This window comes from Neoarius graeffei, chromosome 25 (assembly GCF_027579695.1).
Source record: "Neoarius graeffei isolate fNeoGra1 chromosome 25, fNeoGra1.pri, whole genome shotgun sequence".
NCBI lineage: Eukaryota > Metazoa > Chordata > Actinopteri > Siluriformes > Ariidae > Neoarius > Neoarius graeffei.
Genome location: NC_083593.1, coordinates 15,020,374 through 15,043,242, shown reverse-complemented (window position 1 = coordinate 15,043,242; position 22,869 = coordinate 15,020,374). Strand labels below are relative to the sequence as shown.

The 22,869-nt window shown below is 39.9% G+C and overlaps 1 protein-coding gene across 1 annotated transcript in view; it reads left to right on the top strand.

The window, feature by feature from the left end:
- The window catches only part of grk3 (G protein-coupled receptor kinase 3), a 188,574-nt gene extending 171,554 nt beyond the window's left edge, over positions 1–17,020 (top strand). The window contains exons 20-21 of the mRNA XM_060908817.1: positions 9,969–10,082; positions 13,350–17,020. Of these exons, the coding sequence (XP_060764800.1) occupies positions 9,969–10,082; positions 13,350–13,511 (276 nt within the window). The 3' untranslated portion in view covers positions 13,512–17,020. The remainder of the gene's footprint in view (positions 1–9,968; positions 10,083–13,349) is intronic.
- The last annotated feature ends 5,849 nt before the right edge of the window (positions 17,021–22,869 follow it).

Below are 22,869 nucleotides of genomic sequence, written 5' to 3'. Positions count from 1 at the left end.
CCTTAAAGGAGCTCTTTGTTGTAGAGGTCTGCGCGGGTCGGATTTTTCAGTCGCGCCCGCAAAGAATTGATTTTTCAGTCCCGCCCGCGCCCGCAAAGAATTATGATTTTCAGTCCCGCTCCCGCCCGCGCCTGCCATATTTTGTCCCGCTCCCGCCCGCAAATCCCGCATGATGCAGACGTTCGCGTTATCAGGAAAGTTCTTGTCTTGACACAGCGTGATGGTGCCCCACCCCCTACTTTGAGTGGATTTGAGCATAAATATCTACAGCTCACGTTTATTATTTACCTTGTTTCTGAATGTTGAAATGGCAGCATGTAGACATAATAATTATTATTATTATTATTATTATTATTATTATTTAAGTAGGCTAATCATTTAAGTATGCACCCTCCCGTGGTGCGTCTCCTATGAATAATTAGTGTGAAAGGAGAGATGGATCGCACTCTTGAACTTATTCTTTTAGTTACATTTCAGTTGTTTTTAGCAGCAGAAGGAGACAAACGTTTCGGCTGTTGCCTTTGTCAGTGTCTCTAATAATAATAATAATAATAATAATAAACAATAAAAAAAGACAGGCAAGCACGTAATTCCAAGTGGAAATTTGGTATATTTATTGTTCAGCCATACAAAACATTAGGCTAACCCAGTTTACATTTGTAAAGCATTTCTAACTAAAATGTCCGATTTCAGGACTCTTGACTTTTTAATGGTAAATGTACCTCTGTTTAAAGCAGCACTTACTTTTGAAGCACTGTGAGCTTCAGTAGAGGAGCTCTGCTCTTCTGCCATGATCGGAGATCTCAAACACGGAAGAGGAAAGGAATCGGAAACGTACGAGAGTTATTTATCCTCTCCTGGATCAGAATCAGAATTCTGATGACCAGCTCATCTAAGGTGTCATTGAGGCATCATGTTAGTGTGGGTCACTGGAGGCTGGGTGTGAACGGCGAGTCATTAGAGTGATCAAAGGATTGCCCGTTAGGGTGATCAATGGCAAATTTAAGATGCCATTCCTCACTCAATCTGGCAATCTGACTCTCTGCAAATTTAGGCATCTTAAAATGTTTTTATTAATGCCAAATAAAATATCCAGCACAAATTATATATGATAGACATAAATTAATAATTTATAAGTTTTATTTAAAACACGTTTTTAGTTAGCGAGACTGCAGCTTATTACCGCTCCTGCCCGCACCCGCATATGTGCACTCGCGCCCGCATATGTGCACTCCTGCTCGCGCCCGCAATGAGCTTTCAAAATTTGTCCCGCACTGCTTTGCGGCGGGTCCCGCGGGACTCCCGCGGGAGTGCAGGGCTCTACTTTGTTGTAAGAAGTTTGTGGGTTCAAGCCCCAGCACTGCCAATGTGCCTCTGTTGGGCTTTTGAGCAAAGCACTTAACCTGTTCTGCTCCAGGGGTACTGTGTCAAGGCTGACCCTGTGCTCTGACCCCAGTTTCCTAAGAAGCTGGGATATGCGGGCGGGGGGAAAGAATTCACTTTGTTGTAATGTATGTTGTAGACGACGACTTAGTCTATCGGAAGTGACAGTGCACCACAGTGTGAGTCATAAAACAAATAGCGAATAAAATTTGCTGTCAACCATTTTATCAAAGTTTATTAATTTTCTTGATTAGTTATTGCAGCCATGTAGTTATCTTTGTCCTTGATTCTCATCCATAGCTAATTTGAATTAATGATTTTAATTATGCATGGACAATATCAACAAGACAGACTCAAACTATGGATAAGTCGGGTTAAACAATTATTTTACATCTTTTGGAATACTGTTTCAGAGCAGCTAATGTGCTACTAGTAGATGCTGCTTCTTCTGCTGGAAGTGATCCTCAGAACAAACGGGCCTGCTTCAGCTGAGGGGAGTGCTCTGGGATCGGCTGTACAGCTTCGGAGTAGCTGCAAGATATGCCAGGACTATATCATTTGAGAGCTGTAAAAGTTTTTTTCAGAACTTTGTAGTCAGTGTGTGACTTGATGGACAGCTATTCTAGTTTTCATAGGGCTGGCAGCAAATTAACCTTAAAAATTTACATTAGTCTATTTAAAATCATGTTGTAATGGGTCCAATCAAGAGAGATTGAAATGTATATTAGTTTTTCAGCATCATGTGGAGAATATACTGTCGCTGTTTCATGACTGATCAAAAATTTATTTTTATCTGGGGGGTATTACACAGTGGCACGAAGATACACACATCACATCACATTATCTCTAGCCGCTTTATCCTTCTACAGGGTCGCAGGCAAGCTGGAGCCTATCCCAGCTGACTACGGGCGAAAGGCGGGGTACACCCTGGACAAGTCGCCAGGTCATCACAGGGCTGACACATAGACACAGACAACCATTCACACTCACATTCACACCTACGGTCAATTTAGAGTCACCAGTTAACCTAACCTGCATGTCTTTGGACTGTGGGGGAAACCGGAGCACCCGGAGGAAACCCACGCAGACACGGGGAGAACATGCAAACTCCACACAGAAAGGCCCTCGCCGGCCCCGGGGCTCGAACCCAGGACCTTCTTGCTGTGAGGCGACAGCGCTAACCACTACACCACCGTGCCGCCCGGCACGAAGATACGAAGTTTATTTTTGAGTGGTGAATGGATACATCACATGTGAACGAGTGAAAATATTTTTAACAGGAGAATGCAAATTTTATATCTTTGTAGTGTTCTTGAAATTATATAGACACATCCACACACACAAAATACAGGTTCATCAACACAATTTTAATTTTGAACCAGTTCGTCATTTTGATACTGTGCGTCTAGTCAGCAGGAAAATGCTGGGAATGGTGTCATTGGAGTGAAATATTGGAAATTGTACATACCGGACACCTTTTCGATGGAATAAAAACATGTATTCTATTCCCTTCTTGCGGGTTTCATTCGTTTGGTTTGACTGCATGCGGTATTGTTAGCATATCGCTTATCCTACATGTATTACATCACTCTACCCAATGGAGAATGAGCGTTGAATATGGTTCACAATATTGCATGGTTAAGACAGGACATCGCACGTTGGAGCTGATGCGAATATTCAATGAGTTTTCTACTGCGCATGCACAGACGCATTTCTTTGTTCACTGGGAAAAAGATAGACGCGTTGAACACCCAAGAGGCTACCAAAACTTCATGAGATATTAATGTATATTTACAAGAGACAAACATACCAACAGACATTGAAAAACTGGAAGTGTGTGCCCCAGTGGCAAAGTGTTACTAGTAGAGCTGGGACTTCAGTTCAGCCAAAACTTAGCCAGACACACACAGCAACAGGGCAAAGGATTTTGCAAGGGGATTAGTGGCAGGGTGCCAGGTCGCTCCGTTGTGTGTAGTTGTCAACTTTGTTTTAAAAATATAAATAAAATGCATCCATGCACACGCACAGCGTAAGGATCTGAGGGACTTTACAAGGGCCAAATTGTGATGGCTCAATGACTGGGTCTGAGCATCTCAAAACTGGCACATCTTGTGGGCTGTTCTCTGTATGCAGTGGTTAGTACTTAGCAGAAATGGTCCAAGGAAGGATAACCAGCCAGCAGGGTCATGGGTATCGAAGGGTCATTGATTTTGATTTTTTTTTATGGGGCACAAAGGCTAGCTCATATGGTCCAATCCCACAGAAGAGCTACTGTAGCACAAACTGCTGAAAAAGTTAACACTGGCAGAAACGGAGAGGTGTCAGCATTAACTTTTTCAGCAGCATTTACCTTATTTTCGAGTGGTCTGTTTTAAAATGAGTGTAATTGTTATACCACAGAGCAAATTTCTCACTAATCATTTTTTCTTTTAAATGGAGCTACATTATCTAAAGTATAGTGGAACGTTGACTCCAAGCATTCAGTTGCCTGATCAAGTTCTGTGGGGGCTGACGGTCATCCAGTATAGTATTTTAACAATGGACATGACAGATGTTACAGAAAAATATAACTTCTGGATATAAATTTTAAATGTATAAATTAATACTTCCATATTACTAGAATGGAGTTCAGCTCTCTGCAATGCTCTTTGTTATAACAGTGGATAAATGTGTGTGGGTATTTTTTTTGGGGGGGGGGGGCACTACAGACATCAGAGTCATGATTTCAAAATTAAACCAGAAAAGGGGAAAAATTTGACGTGCCATTATGCTCAATCTCTGTACTTGCATCTTTTCACATCACCTATTCATGTAACCTGCAGTAGTACCACAACCCCTTTTTGTGTGCTGTGTAAATGCGCATCTGACCAATTTTCTTTATTTCCATCTATGATAAATTGCATACAATATCCCCTTTGCCTTTCCATGCATATATGCTAAAAACTTAAGCGTTTTGAACATTGGAAGCATCAGTTTTTGTGCATCAATTACAAGGACACTGTTTCGGCATGTCAGTCATATTGCTGAAATTGTAAACATTTTCTGCAGTTTAACTTTCATGAGCAAATGTGTAATGAATTAACACCCTTTTTTTTTTGTGCTGCATCAAACTGCATTAATGACATTTTCACATGTTCGAGAATCTACATTTTTGACATGTTTTACATCACAGTAAATTCTGTATGCATGTGATTTTTAAATTATCTATTTTTGCATGTATGGCTACTTTTTAGAGGTTCAGACCCCATCCACACGTAGCCGGGTATCTGCTAAATCGAAGATATTTTTCTACGTTTTGGCCGGTCATCCACATGAAAACGCATCAAAAACGAATATTTAAAAAAACTCCGGGCAAAGTGAAGATTTTTGAAAACTCCGTGTATGCCTTTTCGTGTAGACAGAGATAACCGGAGGTTTGCGTTTTAGAATGTCACAATCTGCGCCAAAAAATGACAACAAATCTGCCCTGACGTCAAACGTGCAACCTTTGTTTACTGCAGAAGCCAGATTAAGCATGGACTTAAGCTAGCCGCACACTACGGCGATCCACGCGGTACCGAACCGACCCATTTCAGAGCCGACTCCCGACAGGGCACGCACATATCCCCCGACTGTTGACGAGTGCAGTCGCGATTGAAGCGACACGTGACAACTTAATAGCTTTGTGATTGGCTATTGGATATAGTTACTGTTAAATCCAACACTTGAAGATGCTGCAGGCTGAATTACAAATGACACAACATGGAATATGTAGCGCACTATCTAGGCTGCATGAGCTATTATTTCCAACCTTAAATAGTGCACTTGTATAGGGGAGTTAAAGCGATTTGGAATTCAGCCACACAACTTGAGCAGAGTGGCTTTCCAGCCCACTGTGTCTATGGATAAAGCTTCAGTCTATGGAATTACAGTATATACCTGCATCAGGTGCTACCAACACGTATTTCTCGCGCTAGAAATTGTGTTTAATGATGTCACGTGTTATATGCGAAAGATATGATTGGCTATTGCTAGCGACTCTCGCCGATCAGTCTGGCTCCCGATTAGTTTTTCGGATCGGCTGTGAGATGAGTCGGTACCATCGAAAACTAGTCTTTACGCCTGACTCGCAACTTCAGTTGGCTCGGTACGCTGAAAATCGGCGTAGTGTGCGGCTAGCTAAAGAGTAATGGATCGGAGGAGTGCCTTGAAAGCGTTAATTATTGTGCAGGTGCTATTTACATGTTTAATTTTAGAAGCCCAACTACTGCTCCAAGAGCATAGGTGATGTGATTAGGGGGTAGGATTTGGGGAAATAACCATCTACAGGTTTGGAATGCTTATGAATGTGATTGAAAACGCAGATGTTCGGTTATGTGTGGAAGGGATTTTTTTCGAAGACGAGGTGGTGTGGATAAAACATTTTTATAAACGGAGGGGGGGGGAAATGTTCGGTTTTAAAAATACCCGGCTACGTGTGTACATGGCATTAGTCAAGTCATGAGTTTCGAAACAGAAGTATCAGTTTTTGTGTATGGAAGATGGTGGTATGAGCAGAACGTGACCTCGTGTATAATAATTTTGACACGAATCTGATGAACCATCTCGGGGTATTTCAAAATGTAACGTGCCAAAATGCACAAAATCCAAAATATCTCACTTCCTGTTCATGGCCCAAAATTGTTTGTCTTGGGGAGACAAATTACCTTTTGGGTGTGTCTTGGCACCTATCAGATTTGGTGCATGTATTTTGTGGCAACTTGTTCCTACTGGTGTTTTCACCAGACAAAGTGTTGCATTAGGTGTTTACTGCCCAGACCCCAAGTATAAACGCACTGCTGATTCGTTGGTAAAATTTGCATCATTTGTAGCCTCTGTTGGCAATACTCTGTCTATCCTGCTGCCAAAAGAGGCCACGGTCATGCCTTCAAATGATTACAGGCTGTCTGCCTGCGTCAGATTACATTTAAAGCACTCTGGAGCATTACCAACAGGCAGCTGAACAGTTTCTTCATCAAAGCTATCTCCTTCCTTCACCATATTTCTGCAGTCCCAAAAGTTTACTACCTTTCTGATGGAAAGCCACCCCTGTTGGGGTATTGAATACTGTAGAATCAGAGATCCATATGTTATGAGCATTTTGTGCAATGTGGTGAAATAAAAACAAAACAAAAAGTAATCGGGGGCGTCGTGGCTCAGGTGGATAAGGCGCCATACCATAAATCCAGGGGTGATAGCGTTCCGGCGCCACGCCGGATTTCCGGCGTACCGTGGCTGGGGGAAAAAAAAAATCTAGTTCGCCCATTGTCCTGTGTCATTCTGAGATGCGCAGATAGACAGTAAAGGGAATTCGGAATTCCCTTTACTGTCTATCTGCGCATCTCAGAATGACACAGGACAATGGGCGAACTAGATTTTTTTTTTTTTTTTTTTTTCCCCAGCCACGGTACGCCGGAAATCCGGCGTGGCGCCGGAACGCTATCACCCCTGTAAATCCAGGGACCCGGGTTCGATTCCGGCCCGAGGTCATTTCCCGATCCCTCCCTGTCTCTCTCTCTCCCACTCATTTCCTGTTTCTACACTGTCCTATCCAATAAAGGTGAAAAAAGCCCAAAAAAAATCTTAAAAAAAAAAAGTAATCATGTAGTACCATCCCTGAGTTTGATCTAGGAATGCTCATCTTTGACTTGTCCAATATTATAATTTATACTCATCCCATACTTAATTACTTCTCTGAAAACAAGCACTGCCTCTTTGTGCTCACTTAATTTGAATTTACTACTTTAGAATACCACCATTACCTCTGTGTTCTCCAGGAAGAACACAACCTTTCCTTTCTGCATGATGTAAATTTTTGCCCCTTGTACGGTATATGCACATTTCAGAAATGGGCAAGCAGGCAGTCATGGAAGTTCCATCAGAAACGCCGTATAATGTCCGATCCTAGAAATTGTGCCTCAAATTCTACAAATTTTTTTTTTTTTTTTTTTTAAGTGTTAAATTGTGCAGTATTGGGTAAATATTAGTGTTAAGTTTAATAAATTTGTGTATGTCAAGCACAGATCTATAACCTTTTATAACAGTGTTGCACTTATTAGATCACGACCAATACTAGGCTTAGAATTGTGTACTGGAACTTCAGATGGAGGTTTTATTGTTTTTAAAAAAAAAAAAAGTAAATGCTATGGGCAGTGATTTTCTGAAACCACTTGTGCAGAAGGATTTTTGTGAAATGCTGCATGATAGCCAAAGGTTGCACATTTCAATTTTTAAAAAATAAACCCCACAAACTTCTCCAAAGCATGCTGTTAAGACAAGCCAATACACAAGCATACTATCTAGTATTAGATTGTATGTATTAGCATTAAAAAAATGAAGCAGTAGTTTGTCAGCAAGCAGAAGTAGTGTGATTTCCCCCAGATCTTTAAAGTCTGATGTATGGAAGCACTTTGACCTCTCAGTAAGGCATGATGCTGATGGCCAGGAAGCAGTGGACCAAAATGTTACAGTATGCTGAGTCGCTCACTCACTCACACACACTGCTACATTCAAGCAGTGTTTCTCAGCAGATTCAGTCTGCGCTAAAGAAGTCACCACAGTCACTGGATTCATATTCGGTGGTGGATAACAGAGGATTAAAATATAAAACATGCCTACATCTACCGGTACAGAGAGCTATGTGAAAACTGACAGCAGAATAAGAACAGTTCTGTTTCTCACACATCCCTGTGGCAGTCAGTCCAATTGAAAGCTACTTTTAATTTTGTTAGACTAACGCACAGCTTTTTTTCATATGCAAAAGTTTGGGCACCCCTAGTCAAAATTGCTGTTCCTGTGAACAGTTAAGCAAGTTGAAGATGAAATGATCTCCAAAAGGCATAACGTTAATGATGACTCATTCCCTTTATATTTTAAGCAAAAACAAATTTTTTTATTTTCATCTTTTACATTTTCAAAATGACGGAAAAGGGCCCGAAGCAAAAGTTTGAACACCCTGCATGGTTGGTACCTAGTAACACCCCCTTTGTCAAGTATCACAGCTTGTAAACACTTTTTGTAGCCAGCTAATAATCTCAGTTCTTACCTGGGGGATTTTCACACCTTTGTCCTTGCAGAAGGCTTCAAGTTCTACAAGTTTCCTGGGCTGTCTTGCACGCACTGCTCTTTTGAGATCTATCCACAGATTTTCAATGATGTTTAGGTCAGGGGACTGTGAGGGCCAGGGCAAAACCTTCAGCTTGTGCCTCTTGAGGTATTCCGTTGTAGATTTTGAGGTGTGTTTTGGATCATCGTCTTATTGTAGGACCCATCTCTTTTTAACTTCAACTTTTTTACAGATGGTGTGATGTTTGCTTCCAGAATTTGCTGGTATTTATTCGAATCCATGCTTCCCTCGACCAATGAAATGTGCCCTGTGCCACTGGCTGCAACACAACCCCAAAGCATGATCGATCCACACCCATGCTTCAGAGTTGGAGAGGTGTTCTTTTCCTGGAATTTGGCACCCTTTTTTTTTTTTTTTTTTTTTTCTCCAAACATACCTTTGCACATTGTGGCCAAAAAGTTCTATTTTGATTTCATCAGTCCACAGGACTTGTTTCCAAAATGCATCAGGCTTGCTTAGATGTTCATTTGCAAACTTCAGATGCTGAATTTTGTGGCTAGGATGCAGGAAAGGTTTTCTTCTGATGACTCCCATGAAGGTCAAATTTGTTCAGGTGTCGCTGCATAGTAGAACAGTGCACCACCACTCCAGGGTCTGCTAAATCTTTCTGAAGGTCTTTTGCAGTCAAACAGGGGTTTTTATTTGCCTTTCTAGCAATCCAGCGAGCAATTCTTTCAGAAAGTTTTCTTCATCTTCCAGACCTCCCCTTGATCTCCACTGTTTCTGTTAACTGCCATTTCTTGATTAACATTATAATCTGAGGAAACAGCTACCTGAAAACACTTTGCTACGATCTTGTAGCCTTCTCCTGCTTTGTGAGCATCAATTATTTTATTATTCAGAATCCGAGGGAGTTGCTTAGAGGAGCCCATGGCTGTTGATTTTAGGGACAAGTTTTGAGGCGTCAGAGAATTTATACAGCTTTGAAATCTGCATCATCTGACCTTTCCTAACGAAGAATTTGAACAAGCCACAGCTAAATAAGCTAATTAAGGTCTGGAACCTTGGTAAAAGTTACCCAAGAACTCAAATGTATTGGGGTGCCCAAACTCTCGCATGGTGTTCCTTTTCTTTTTTCACACTCCAGTTGTACAAAATGCACACATCTTGCAGAAAACGCTGAAAAGAAATGTCTTTACCTTTATACCTTTTGGTGATCAGTTCATCTTCTGCTCACTTAACTACTCACAGTAAAAGACATTTTCAGTAAGGGTGCCCAAACTTTTGCATGCCTTTATTTATTACTTGCACATTACACACACTGCTAAAAATCTGAATGGATCACTTAAATACGGTCATGTTTAATCCCTTGAAAATGGAAACCTAAGGCTCGTATTCAGGCATTACTCATTTTTGTTGTATCAAAAGCGTTTTGAGACACCAATATACGTTCTCATGATTCAGTGTTTTCCCGTAACTCGCTGGTCTATCTTCTCTGCAGCAAAACTTGTTAACAATGGAGCAGATAGTGACTGTTGAGGAGACGCAGATCAAGGACAAGAAATGCATCCTGCTGAGGATCAAAGGAGGCAAACAGTTTGTCCTGCAGTGTGAGGTAGGACAACCTTCCCTGTGCAGAGTCATTCTTGTCAGCCCTGCCACTCTAAAAACCAGGACAAAATTTCCATGCCATTACAAGTAATGTTTGGGCTTTGCATCAGTCACACTTGCAGCTTTCAGACAGTATTTTACTGGGGTGAAATGTGTGCATTCACAATTTTTATCCCTCCGGCATATAATGCGAGGGGATGTACAATAGCTATCGCTCTGTTCGTATGTAAACGTTTTTATTTATACCCCTGCTCCGAGGGGGGGGGGGGGGTTATACTGGTTTACCTCTGTCCGAAACACCCTTTTTTTCAGCAACCACAAATCGTAGCCACTTGGTACCAAACTTCAGCTTGGGGTTCTATACAGTGTATACTGTTTTTCAGGTCTGTCGCACATCCACTTCCTGTTTACCAACTGAATCTATTTATGAAACATAGCGTGGATTTACAGAATTTTCGTAACCCTTTTCTCAGCAACTACAAATCACAACTGCTTGATATTTGGTACAGAGCTTCAGCTTGGGGTTCTATACTGTGTACTAGTGCATCTCAAATTAGAATACCATGAAAAAGTTCCTTTTTTTCATAATTTAATTCAAAAAGGTAAACTTTCATATATTCTATATTCATTACATGTAAAGTGAAATATTTAAAGCCTTTTTTGTTTTAATTTTGATGATTATGGCTTATAGCTCATGAAAATCAGAAATCCAGTATCTCAAATTATTAGAATATTCCCCAAGATCAATCAAAAAAAGGATTTACAATACAGAAATGTCCAACTTCTGAAAAGTATATTCATTTATACACTCAGTACTTGGTTGGGGCTCCTTTACCATGAATTACTGTATCAGTGCAGTGTGGCATGGAGGTGATCAGTCTGTGGCACTGCTGAGGTGTTACTGAAGCCCAGGTTGCTTTGATAGTGTCCTTCAGCGTATCTATATTTTTGGGTCGGGTGTTTCTCATCTTCCTCTTGACAATACCCCATAGATTCTCTATGGGGTTCAGGTCAGGCAAGTTGGCTGGCCAATCAAACACAGTAATATCATGGTCAGCAAACCATTTGGTAGTAGTTTTGGCACTGTGGGTAGGTGCTAAGTCCTGCTGGAAAAGGAAATCAGCATCTCCAAAAAGCTCGTCAGCAGATGGAAGCATGAAGTGCTCTACAATCTCCTGGTAGATGGCTATGTTGACTTTGGACTTGATAAAATACAGTGAACCGACACCAGCAGATGACATGGCACCCCAAATCATCACAGACTGTGGAAACTTCACACTGGGCTTCAAACACCTTGGATTCTGTGCCTCTCCACTCTTCCTCCAGACTCTAGAACCGTGATTTCCAAATTAAATGCGAAATGTACTTTCATCTGAAAAGAGGACTTTGGACCACTGAGCAACAGTCCATTTCTTTCTCTCCTTAGCCCAGATAAGACACTTCTGACATTGTCTCTGGCTCAGGAGTAGCTTGATATTAGGAATGCGAAAGTTGTATCCCCTTTCTTGAAGATGTCTGTTCGTGATTGGTCTTGATACACTGACGCCAGCCTCAGTCCACTCCTTGTGAAACTCTCCCAAGTTCTTGAATCAACTTTTCTTGACAATCCTCTCAAGACTGCAGCCATCCCTGTTGCTTGTGCACCTTTTCCAGCCACCCTTTTCAGCAATGACCTTTTTTGGCTTGCGCTCCTTGTGGAGGGCATCAGTGATCATCTTCTGGACAACAGTCAAGTCAGCAGTCTTCCCCATGATTGTGGTCGTGTATACTGAACTAGACTGAGAGATACACTATTCATACTTTTTTTTTTTTTTTTTTTTTTTTTTTTTTTATAACTCAAACTCGAAATGAAATATTCTAATATTTTGAGATGGGTTTTTTATTTTTGTACTGTATGCCATACTGATTAAAATAGAAAAATGCTTGAAACATTTTAGTTTGTGTAATGAGTATAATATATAACACTTTCACTTTCTTAAATAACTGATGGAAAATATTGAACTTTTTCACAAAATTCTAATTTTTTGAGATGCACTAGTATATTGTTTTCAGGTCTGTCGCACATCCACTTCCTTTATACCGACTGTATTTACAAAACACACAGGGTGGATTTTGACACCATTTCAAAATGGTAGTTTACCAGGATGCTATTTGAAATCCCTAGGGAGAGCACTGCTCTTTTACTTGTTTCAGGGTTAATTATTTGTTGACAACATTCATAAGTGTCCTATTCCTTTGATTGCTTGCATTGATATAAGCGGGGGGGGGGGGGGGGGGGATATGTAAATGAGCAGTAGCTCACAGCTGATCTTGTTAGTTTCCGGAGCATAACAAACTATTAGGAACTTTTTCACGAAACCTCACAGTTAAGTGACTAGAGGAATTGTGCCTTTTGACATTTTTGGGATTTGTGGGGTTTTTTTGGGTTTTGTTTTTTATCGTTTCCGTATTTCCGTGGCAACCAATTCAACTTAGGAAAATTTGGAGTGGGGGTGGGGGGGATGCATGGTCATCTGATTGACTGTTGTCTTGAAACATTAAGGTATGATTTGCAATGCATTAACTTTATTTATTTTTTTTAATTTCTTTGATTTTTCAGCATCAGTAATCTTTCTAATACTGTAGGAAAAAAGTTTATCTGCAAAATGCATGATCTCTTTTTATCTTGTTCTCTTTCAGGCCTAGCAATCATAGCATTCCTACATAATAAACTACAGGGTATTTCAAAAAAAATTATATTATTTGGGATGTAAATATCCCAGAAACTACGTAGTCTAGGCAAATGGAACTGAACAGACTTAATATTGAGCAATATAGATTTATTCCTCAAAATTTGAATTAGAAATTCAAAGGTATGTGGATTCCATGAACGATTTCACAAATTTTCAATCTGCGCGCCTCACATCAAGTCGGTAGTCCAGCTCTTGCCAAACACGCTGCAACATGTCTTTGATAACAGTGCATTTTTAGAGAATTCTCTCATAAATGCATGCTGCACAGCGTCATGAGACTGTGTTCGAGCGTACTTTAACAAACAAAACACTTTCTTGTCCAGTGAATGGCATTTCTATATCTAAAAAAAAAAACCACACATTTAAACATAAAATTTTGGCCTGTTTCCACACATGCTGTTAAAATTTGAGGTCAATTGAACAAGAATTGGCAAAGTTATTAGATTGTGAAATGATCAGATTTTTTGAAACACCCTGTATATCTAGACATCGCATGTTGACATTTTGAAATTTGGTTTCTTCATCATTTTGTTCCACAGAGTGACCCCGAGTTTGTACAATGGAAGAAGGAGCTGAACGAAGCGCTCACAGAAGCCCAGAACCTGCTTCGTCGTGCTCCAAAAGTAATCGGCAAGGGCCGTACTGGCGTGGTGGAACTGTCCAAACCACCACTCACACACCGCAATAGCAATGGGCTGTGAGCCACTGTTGTCTTTTGCCCCCAACCTTTCCTCATAATCATGCTTTCTTTTACACTTGGAGACATTACACCACCTGTTTCAGCTTACCTTCCATCTTTGCCACAATCAATAAAGCATGTAAATGTATAGACAGTCCTCCAAATGGTCTATCTGGCGTTCTACTGGACCATAACTCTTGTTTTATCAGTCCAGCACACACACACACTCCCAGATTCAAGCACTGCAGCAGTTACTGTTCCTGGACAACAGTGAAGGACCAATGTTAATGTGGACTGAATGAACACGAATGAGGCATACAGTGACATTGTGTCCTTGCTTTTCTCCCTACCTTTCACACACGTCTTTCGCTTTTAATCTGTGAACTTCCTCCTTACTCAGTGTTTTCCCCCCAGGCAGGGCCTGGCATCAGCTGTCCCTGATCCAAGCACACATGTACATAGACTGGAGTGTTGTGCCGTGGGAAGCTGAATCCTGTGCTCGTGCTGCTGTTCCCTCTACTGTGAATGTGTTGGTCTCTATATGCTCAGGATGAAGCTCTGTGTGAAGCTGCAGGTAGTGGGCTACATGGGTCCATGCATGCAGGGAATGTGGGCTGCATGCTGTTCCAAGTCAGCATTGATGCTGGCAGAGCGGAGGCTGGTAGAATGTCTTTCTGTCCTAACTTCTAGGTTGCGTTAAGAGTTAAATGAAATGATGACAATGCTGAGGTCTAGTTTGATGTAATGTCTCACGAAATAGATTTTAGGACATTGCCTCTATTGTTATACCTTTTTTTGGTAATGGGTAGGGCCACCTTGTTTGGCTCATTTCTTGAAATACATTATGGTTGACTAGATAATATATCTATGGCCTAACTTGATGTTGGAGGGCAGAGGTGCCCAATAGCAGTTCTGGATAACCAGAGTCCAACTCAGCAGTTTACTTAGAGGGTTATTAGGTAGGTCAGAGCAGAGAAATTACAAACCTCTGCTTGATTCCATCTCTTAAGGACTGCAACCGAATACCCCTGCCTTTAAATTTGTTTGCTTTTAAATGCATACTGATTGGTGGACTGTAATGTTTGGGCTGTTGGGCCCTGCCCTGCTCTCTCTCTCTACTCAAAACAGTCATCAATTCCATTACAGTGTTCTGCACTGAGGAGATCGGCAGTGATCAAGGATTCACTCGAATTAATAACGAAATGAGCGTGAAAATTTGTTTTTTAGCCCTTTTGAGGGATCAAATTCAATTGGTGTTGCCGAGCTGAACACTTGCATGCAGCAGTGTGTATTTTGTGTGTGCATGTACATGTTTGGTCACTTGATTGTGACCGGGCCTAAAAGTGTGGCCAGTAAAACTATCCGTACACTTCATTCCCTTCATTGCACTATTGTGTGCCACAAGAGGGAGATGTTTCACTGGTTCATAACAGAAATGAGATGCCACACTCTTCCAACACTGCCTCAAGCCCACTGAACCTTCTCCAAGCCCTGAACCACACCTCTACTTATCGAAGTGCAAAAAGTGCCAATACGGAGAGGATTCTTCAAACCAAGCCTGCTTGACTTCTTCAGTGTGACTCTAGGGTAAACGATGAACCAAAACAAACCTGCATTCTCCCTGTTTCACTCATCCACCTCCTCCAGGAATGCTCTGATGGACAAAAAAAAAAAGTGCAACATGGTGAAAAGACTGATTTGGAAAAATGTAAAGGAGCTTTGCAGAATCCTGATCTGACTCTATATTATAAGAACCAGTCGTTTCTCTGTGCATCTACAGTGTACTCTTCTTGAAAGATGTTTGCATATATGGGGGATTATTCTGTCTGCCTGTCTGTTTCTGTTCCTTTGTATTGGCTTTGGGGAAAGGGGTGGGTTGGGTTTAATGGCTTTCCAATTGTTCATGCATACCTCAGGATGAGATGCAAGTGTGGAAAACCAAATGAAAGTAGAATGGCTTGTCATAGCGAAGTGCATGGTTCTCATCTGGGTCACAGCCTGCATGTGTCAGTGTTGCCATAATCCATCTGCAGGTAGACCGACTGTTAACATCCGTGCACATATTTGTTAATATCCTACCCAAAGTGAAGGCATTCACAAAGGTCTTTGAGAAAGATGAGCTTACAGGGCCAGTGGGGGGGGACAAATTTAAACGATTTGTTGTAATGCTTGATTTTCCGTATAGTTTTAATTTTTTTTATATTGTTTTGAATGTGACAGACAAACTTCAAATTTCTAATAGAATTTTGAAATGTGTATTTTTGACTGGCAGAAAAGAGCACAGTGAAAAGGCAGTTTTGAAAAGTGAATTTAGCTTTTTTGTTTGTATATTTCACATTTTCCATGCAATAGCGGTTAAGTGGTTCTTGTCCATGCTTTTTAAAAGATGTTGATTTTTGCATGTGATCCTGAGTTTTGCAAAATTTTATATTTTATTCTCCACACAGGTGGGGAATTTTTTTTGTAGCCTACAAGTGTCGAGGAGGTGTCATCCTAGAGGAAGATTTGACTTTTTGAGGCTCTTATTTGACAAACCAAAATAGTTTGGACATTTTGAGTTAAATCACTGTACCATCAGAATTCACTAGCTGACAAAATGTGCCAAAAGACTGTAGGTAATTGTCGTGAATCGGTAAGGAACTTTTTGCTCTGCAGCCTGCACTGATCTACGGTCTACATTCTACCATCACCATCTACATTCCCTCGGAGCCAAATTTGATCATCACAAGCTTGTGGAAAAGTATAAAAGTTTGACCAAATTTAAATTTAGGTTCTCCAGTGGGAGGAGACTCGGATGTCAATAGCCGGACCATCAAACGGCCAGCGTCCACCTGCACCCGTCAAGAAAAGCATTTTTGCTTGCCCAGTTCTCAACGATGGAGCACCTCCACCGATCCTGAATATTCATGTTTTATTCAGGGGTTTTTGTATTTTATTTTTATTTTAGCTTTTTAATCACTGTGTTGATGTTTGCATCATTCAAATGCTTGTGTGTCTGTTTTGTCAGGTTAAATTTGTCTGGCAAAAGCAGGTATCAAAATGGCAGGTAACAAAAGACAATAAATAGGAAAAAATAGATATATGTATATGAAATGAAAAATGACTTAGGTTTATTTAAAGGGTAAATGTCAAAACAAAAACTTGGGATTAGGTTCAAATATTTGTAGTGAGGAATCTTGCACATAAATTTAGTATTACAGATTATTTTTGTCTGTTTATTGCAAGATTCTCTTGCTTTCCTTCATATTTATTGTCTGGCTGGGGCACTAATCTCGCTGTGCTAACTCTGTGTTACATGGGTTGTGCTAGCACAGGGAGCTGTTGAAGGTTCTGGTTTACAGTCACCACAATTTTTTTTTTTTTTTTTTTTTTTGGTGCCACCAGCAAACACAAGTACTACTGTAGGGGTAATTACCATTTAAAATTAAGTCAGTTATTATTGAAGTTGACTAGTAATTATTTTTCCCCCAGAGAGGTGAGAAGCGTGTTGGACTGCCAATTAAAAGTTGAGAAATAAAAGCCCTTTTTTTTCGTGTTGTCTGCTTTGATTGTTGTCTTAATGATTTTAGTGTACATGTACACCTTTACTAAAGGTTTACCACTGCTCTTGTGAAATTTATCAAGACACTTTCAGTGTTATGGAGCACTACTGCTGCAAACAAATTGGGTGGTGATTCTACAGTCATGGCCAAAAGTTTTAAGACTGACACACAGTTTGCTGCTTCAGTGTGTTTTAGATTTTTTTTTTTTTTTTGTCAGATGTTTCTATGGTATACTGAAGTAAAATTATAAGCACTTCAAAAGTTTCAAAGGCTTTTATTGACCCATACATCAAGTTTATGCAGAGTCTCAATATTTACAGTGTTGACCCTTCTTTTGCAAGACTCCTGCAATTCGCCCTGGCATGCTGGATACCTGGTAAGCTTCTGGGTCAAATCCTGACTGATGGCGACCCATTCTTGCATAATCAGTGCTTGGAGTTTTTTTGTTTGTCCACCCTCTTTTTGAGGATTGACCACAGGGTCTCGATGGGACTAAGATCTGGGGCTTTTCCTGGCCATGGACCCAAAATTTCAATGTTTTGTTCCCGAGCCACTTGGTTATCACTTTTGCCTTGTGACCTGGTGCTCCATCATGCTGGAAAAAGCATTGTTCATCACCAAACTGCTCCTGGATAGTTGGGAGAAGTTGCTCAGGACTCATGGTAGCGCTCACCTTTTTTTCTCCGGACAATCACATTTCCAGATGTCCCAAACAGTCTAAAGGGGGCTTCATCAGTGAAAAATAACTTTACCCCAGTCCTCTGCAGTCTGCAGAAAGTCCTGCAAAAAGAGATTTTCTCTGATGAAGCCCTCTTCAAGCTGTTTGGGACATCTGGAAAAGTGATTGTCCGGAGAAGAAAAGGTGAACCCTACCATTCCCATCTCAAAAGTTAGATTTTAAATAATTCAACCTCTCAAACCAAATATTAACTCTTTTTTTTTTTTAAATTCCGTTGTCTTGAATTAAATGTGATACTCTTAACATCCAAGATCTATTAAATAGTCGGGTGGGGTTTTGTTTGTTTTGTCTTTTTTTTTGGGTCACACTACTTTTTTTTTTTTTTTTAAACTACATTGTCATCTTCACTTTCCCCGTCATGCTAGCGCACTCTCCCCAATCCTGTCCTCAGGGATCAGTGGTGTCTGATGCTTCTCCTCCAGCCTGTTCCTCACAGCTGAGTTTGTCCGTCATAACAGCCAGTAGGATCACTAGGGTTGTTTTTCTCTGCTGCTGGTATCAAAAGACCATCTTTTCAACCTCTTGAGTTATGACAAATTTTGAGGGGGGAATGCTAAGCTTTTTCAGGTTTCACCTATTCCTATTTAAAATGGCACAATATGCAAAAAGATGCCCTTTTTTCTTAAACTCCTGTTACAAAGCTGTTTCTGGTCCAGATAAAGCTTCCAAAACAGGGTTGTATGCTTACTCCACCATACTCATGGAGATATTTATAGCAGGGTCTCATGTTAACTCAGCTGCTTTGCTTATCTGTGTGTGTGCATGCCCTCATGGCTGTGCCACTCTTATTTCAGTCTAGCTCTGCCTCTTGGTGAGTGACAGTGGGACTGTGTGCCTTGTGCTTGGCTTTAAAGTTTTCAGAATTTAACAAACTGGATGCTTTACTAAAAAAAAAAAAGCCCTCTTCAAAGGAAGCCTTCGCAAGGTATGTCTTGGTTTGCCATGAAGTCGTAATCGTCACAGCGACCTTTGAGACTTTTTCAATACTAATCTTAATATTTGGCTTGTACTCACTGGGCCTTGATAGTTTTGGTGGCTAAACTTGAATATTTATAATCCTTGAGCTGGATTTCAAACTGGCCTCAGGCTGAGAGCAATACAACAGATTCAGTTTCAAATTGACTTGATTTGTGTTTTGGATGTAACATTTTTCCTTTGATTTGTAGACCAGAATGTAGGAATCAACGTTATAGATTTATAAGGTCATCAGTGCCTGTGCACATTTATTCTGTCTGTATCAGTGAAATATCAGTGTATTCTTTCAGCAAATTTCTGATGAGGTTCGATGTTTTATATTGTGATGAGTTCATACATGAAATATACAATCTCATTCTGAAGGCATTGTGTTCAAGCTCGTCATTGACATTCTTTACCAATTAGCTGTCCAAACCATACAAGAGCTACTGTGAGTCACTGTTCTGTCAACGCAATCCTTATATAGGTGTACTATTTCTGTAAACATGTCATATAAACGTCTCACACAGAATATATTGTCTATCTTTCAAGGTCTGACTTTATAAATGCTCGCTGTCATTTTTAAATGTCTCTTCTCAACCAGAAGTCCCTTCACCTGTATATCACAACCCCCCACTTGGGAGCCCATGGTGTTATTTCTGGTTGCATTACTGATCATCTGTCAGGTTGAATCACACCCAAGCCTTTTTTTTTTTAAATAAAGGCAAAAAAGTGGAAAGTTCTGCAAGCACCAAGTCAATCATCTGACCTGAATCCAAGTGAGCAGGCATTTCACTTGCAAAATGAAGGCAAAAATGCCCAAAAGACAAGCAGGAATTAAAGACAACTGCAGTAAAGGGTCTGGCAGAACATCAATAGCACTGAGCTCTATAGAAAATCTGAAGAGCTCAGAGCCTGTTCCTTACTGGAGAGATGAGTGAAGCCATCTGGCCCCCATCTTACCACTCACACTGCATGGATTTGGTTTGTGTTAAACTCATATCTGATCAAATTTGCCCCAAGAAAAGTATCTTCTGACCCCCCTTCTGTTACCACCTCCTTATTTTTTCACCTTTACCCCCATTCCTTACATATCTTTACAGTGCTCCCCTTCACTTCACTTTTTTTTTTTTATTTTCCAGTCCAGTCTGATCGTTTGCTTGTTTTTTATTTAGAATGGCTCTTTTACTATTAGTCTATGATTACGTTTACAGAGATTATTTCAGTTTTTCTCTTAGTGTTTTTCATAGAGTTGTTCTTCCTTTCTATTTTTATTAATTTATTTTTTAGAACTTTGTTCTAAATGGTTTGATGGATCGTGATGAAACTGTCCACAGTTGCAGTATACCACCTGAAGATGTGCATGAAGGAAAATAATCCTGGTCCGATGTTTCAAAGGGGAGATGATTCAACTTATTCCCTTACATATGGCAATATGTGATGACAGGCTCGTAAGTGTAACTCCTCCTAAATGGTTTGATGGATTTTGATGAGCAGGGGCAATTCTATAGTGCGTTTTATCACAGTTCTAGTTATTATACCAACACGAAGGCTGTACGATACTTCCTTTCTATTTCAGACAGTTGTTGAAACAGGATTATTTTCTCATGTTATTTGCCATTTTCACTTCATTCTCAGTTATGTCTTAAGAGCATTTATTGGTCGCATAATTCAGTGTCATAATATTCATGCAACTTGTGACCAATAAATACTGTTAAGACATGACTGTGAGAATGAAGTGAAAATGGCAAATAACATGAGAAAATAATCCTGTTTCAACAACTGTCTGAAATAGAAAGGAAGAAAAAGCCACTGTCTAAGAGAAAAACTGAAATAATGTCCATTGAAATAATAATTATTGTAGTGTAAAAGCTGTTTTGGACTGGACTGGAAAAGGGAAAAAATAACAGTGAAGCGGCACACTATAAAGATGTGTAAGGAATGGGGGTAAAGTGGAGAAAATAAGAGGAGGTAATATGGGGGGGGGGGGGGGGGGTCAAGAGCTACTTTTCTTGGGGCAAGTTTGATCGGATATGATGGTTTAATACATAACCCAAATGCATGCGATGTGAGTGGCCAGATAACGTCACTCGTCTCTCCAGCCCTGAATAGGCTATGAGCTCTCCAGATTTTATATAGAGCTCTGTGATCAATAGGGATGAAATGCTGATGTTTCTAGCTTCCATAAAAGCAATCATAAAAACACAATTCAAGGGGATTGCTTTGGTGCATTTAATTGACAGACTTGCACAGCAAATTGTATACATCAAGACAGAGGAGGCATCTTCCCTACATGCTGTTGAAAGATTTTTGCTGTTCATGTTTTATTGTAAACTTTAGAGTACATTCAGAGAACTTGACTGCCACTGAGGTCCATGGGTGCAAGTTTTCCGGCATGTCCCGGAAGCTCCGGTTTTTTCGGTTCTGATAAAGTCATTTTTCCAAATCGTGTAAATCCGTTGAGATTTTCGGGCGGGGGGGTGTGGCCCTCTCGCGATTTTGCGATTTGCAACATCAAAGCAAATTCAACCAATCCCCGTGAATTCAGGGCGGTGTTGCAATTATATCCAATCACCGCAACTTTCCCGCAAATTTGACCAATCGTTGGCGTCGTCTTGAGGTGACGTCGACAAACTACCTTCCGCCTTACTTCCGTGTTTCCGTTCAAGAGTAGCAGCGCGTGCGAGTCTCAGGAGAGACTGCCTGCACACAGCACGAGCATTAATAGTTGTTTTTTCTTCTATGAAGGCTGAGGCATTTCCTTCTGAATTTGAAGTCCGTGTTTATATAGGCTTCAGTTCGCTATAGTGTTACTGAAAGTGTGTTATGTTTACAGTGAAGCACTGTGTGCACGTTACTTTTTTTTTTTTTACATAATACAAGAAATTAATGGATGCCAAAATTTTGCCAAAATGGTATTTTATTTTCCATTGTTTAGGCAGCTTCAGCATCATACTGTGAGATTCTGTTCAAATTGTTTTTTTTTCTTCTATGACGCCTGAGCCATTTATTTTATTAGTTTATAATTTTGTTTAATTTAGTCTTCAGGAGAAACTGCCTGCACACAGTACTAGTATTAATAGTTTTTTTTTTTTCTTACATGAAAGCTGAGGCATTTATATTATATTTTAAGGTAACTTCATGTTGTGCTGTGAGGTTCTCTGCACTTTAACTTTTGAACCAACAGGAGCATTTGGATAAGTAAAGCCTATTTTTCTGCATTTTTGTAGTCCTGGTAATCTTTTATATTGGTAAAGTTGTTTATAGGACCATTTCTCAGTGTCTGTTTTTTTTTAATCAGTAGTTTTTCAGTAATAACTTAATATTTAACATATCACTCAATTTTAATCACAAAAAGAGAAAATCGCAACGATTTCTCGCAACTTTCACTTCCTCCCGCAATGTAATCGCAACAAAAACCTAAAAAACACCGCAACTTTCATCACAATTTTTTTTTGGAAAACCCCCCGCAACATCAGACATTTTAGCCCGCAACAATCACAAAAAAGGCCCGTGAAATCCTGGGGGGACTGATTGTAAAAAAGGTAACACAGCAAAAGCATATTAAAAACCCTTAGCAAAAAGTTCATTTTATTAAGTATGCTTCAGTATAAGTATAGCAAGTATACTACAGACCATGCACTTTTAGTGTACTAGAATACAAATTTAATACTTTTTTGGACTAAATTGGAACATTTCAAGTTTATAAAAGTATACTTTAAAGTTCATTTTAAGTTTGCAAAAGTACACTTTAAAGTATACAACAAGTACACTCCTCTATATACTATCAATGTACTTGGTATATCCCTCTCGTATGCTTAAAGTATACCACAAGTACACTTATCAATATACTGCCATTGTACTAGTTATATACTTCGAGTCCCTATTTTTAGTTTATTATTGTATACTTTAAGTATACTGTTATAAACATTGGTTATTTCACTAGTTTACTTGTTATACTTTAAGTTTGCTTGGCATATTACTTAGCTTACTATTTATATACTGGAAATATACTCCTTAAAGTATTCTTGAAGTTTACTCATACTGTATGTACACAAGAGTGTGATGCATTTACAAAATCACAAGACGGAATGTTGAAAACAAGTTTGATATATTTTCAAACATTTCAAAAACAAAGACCTATG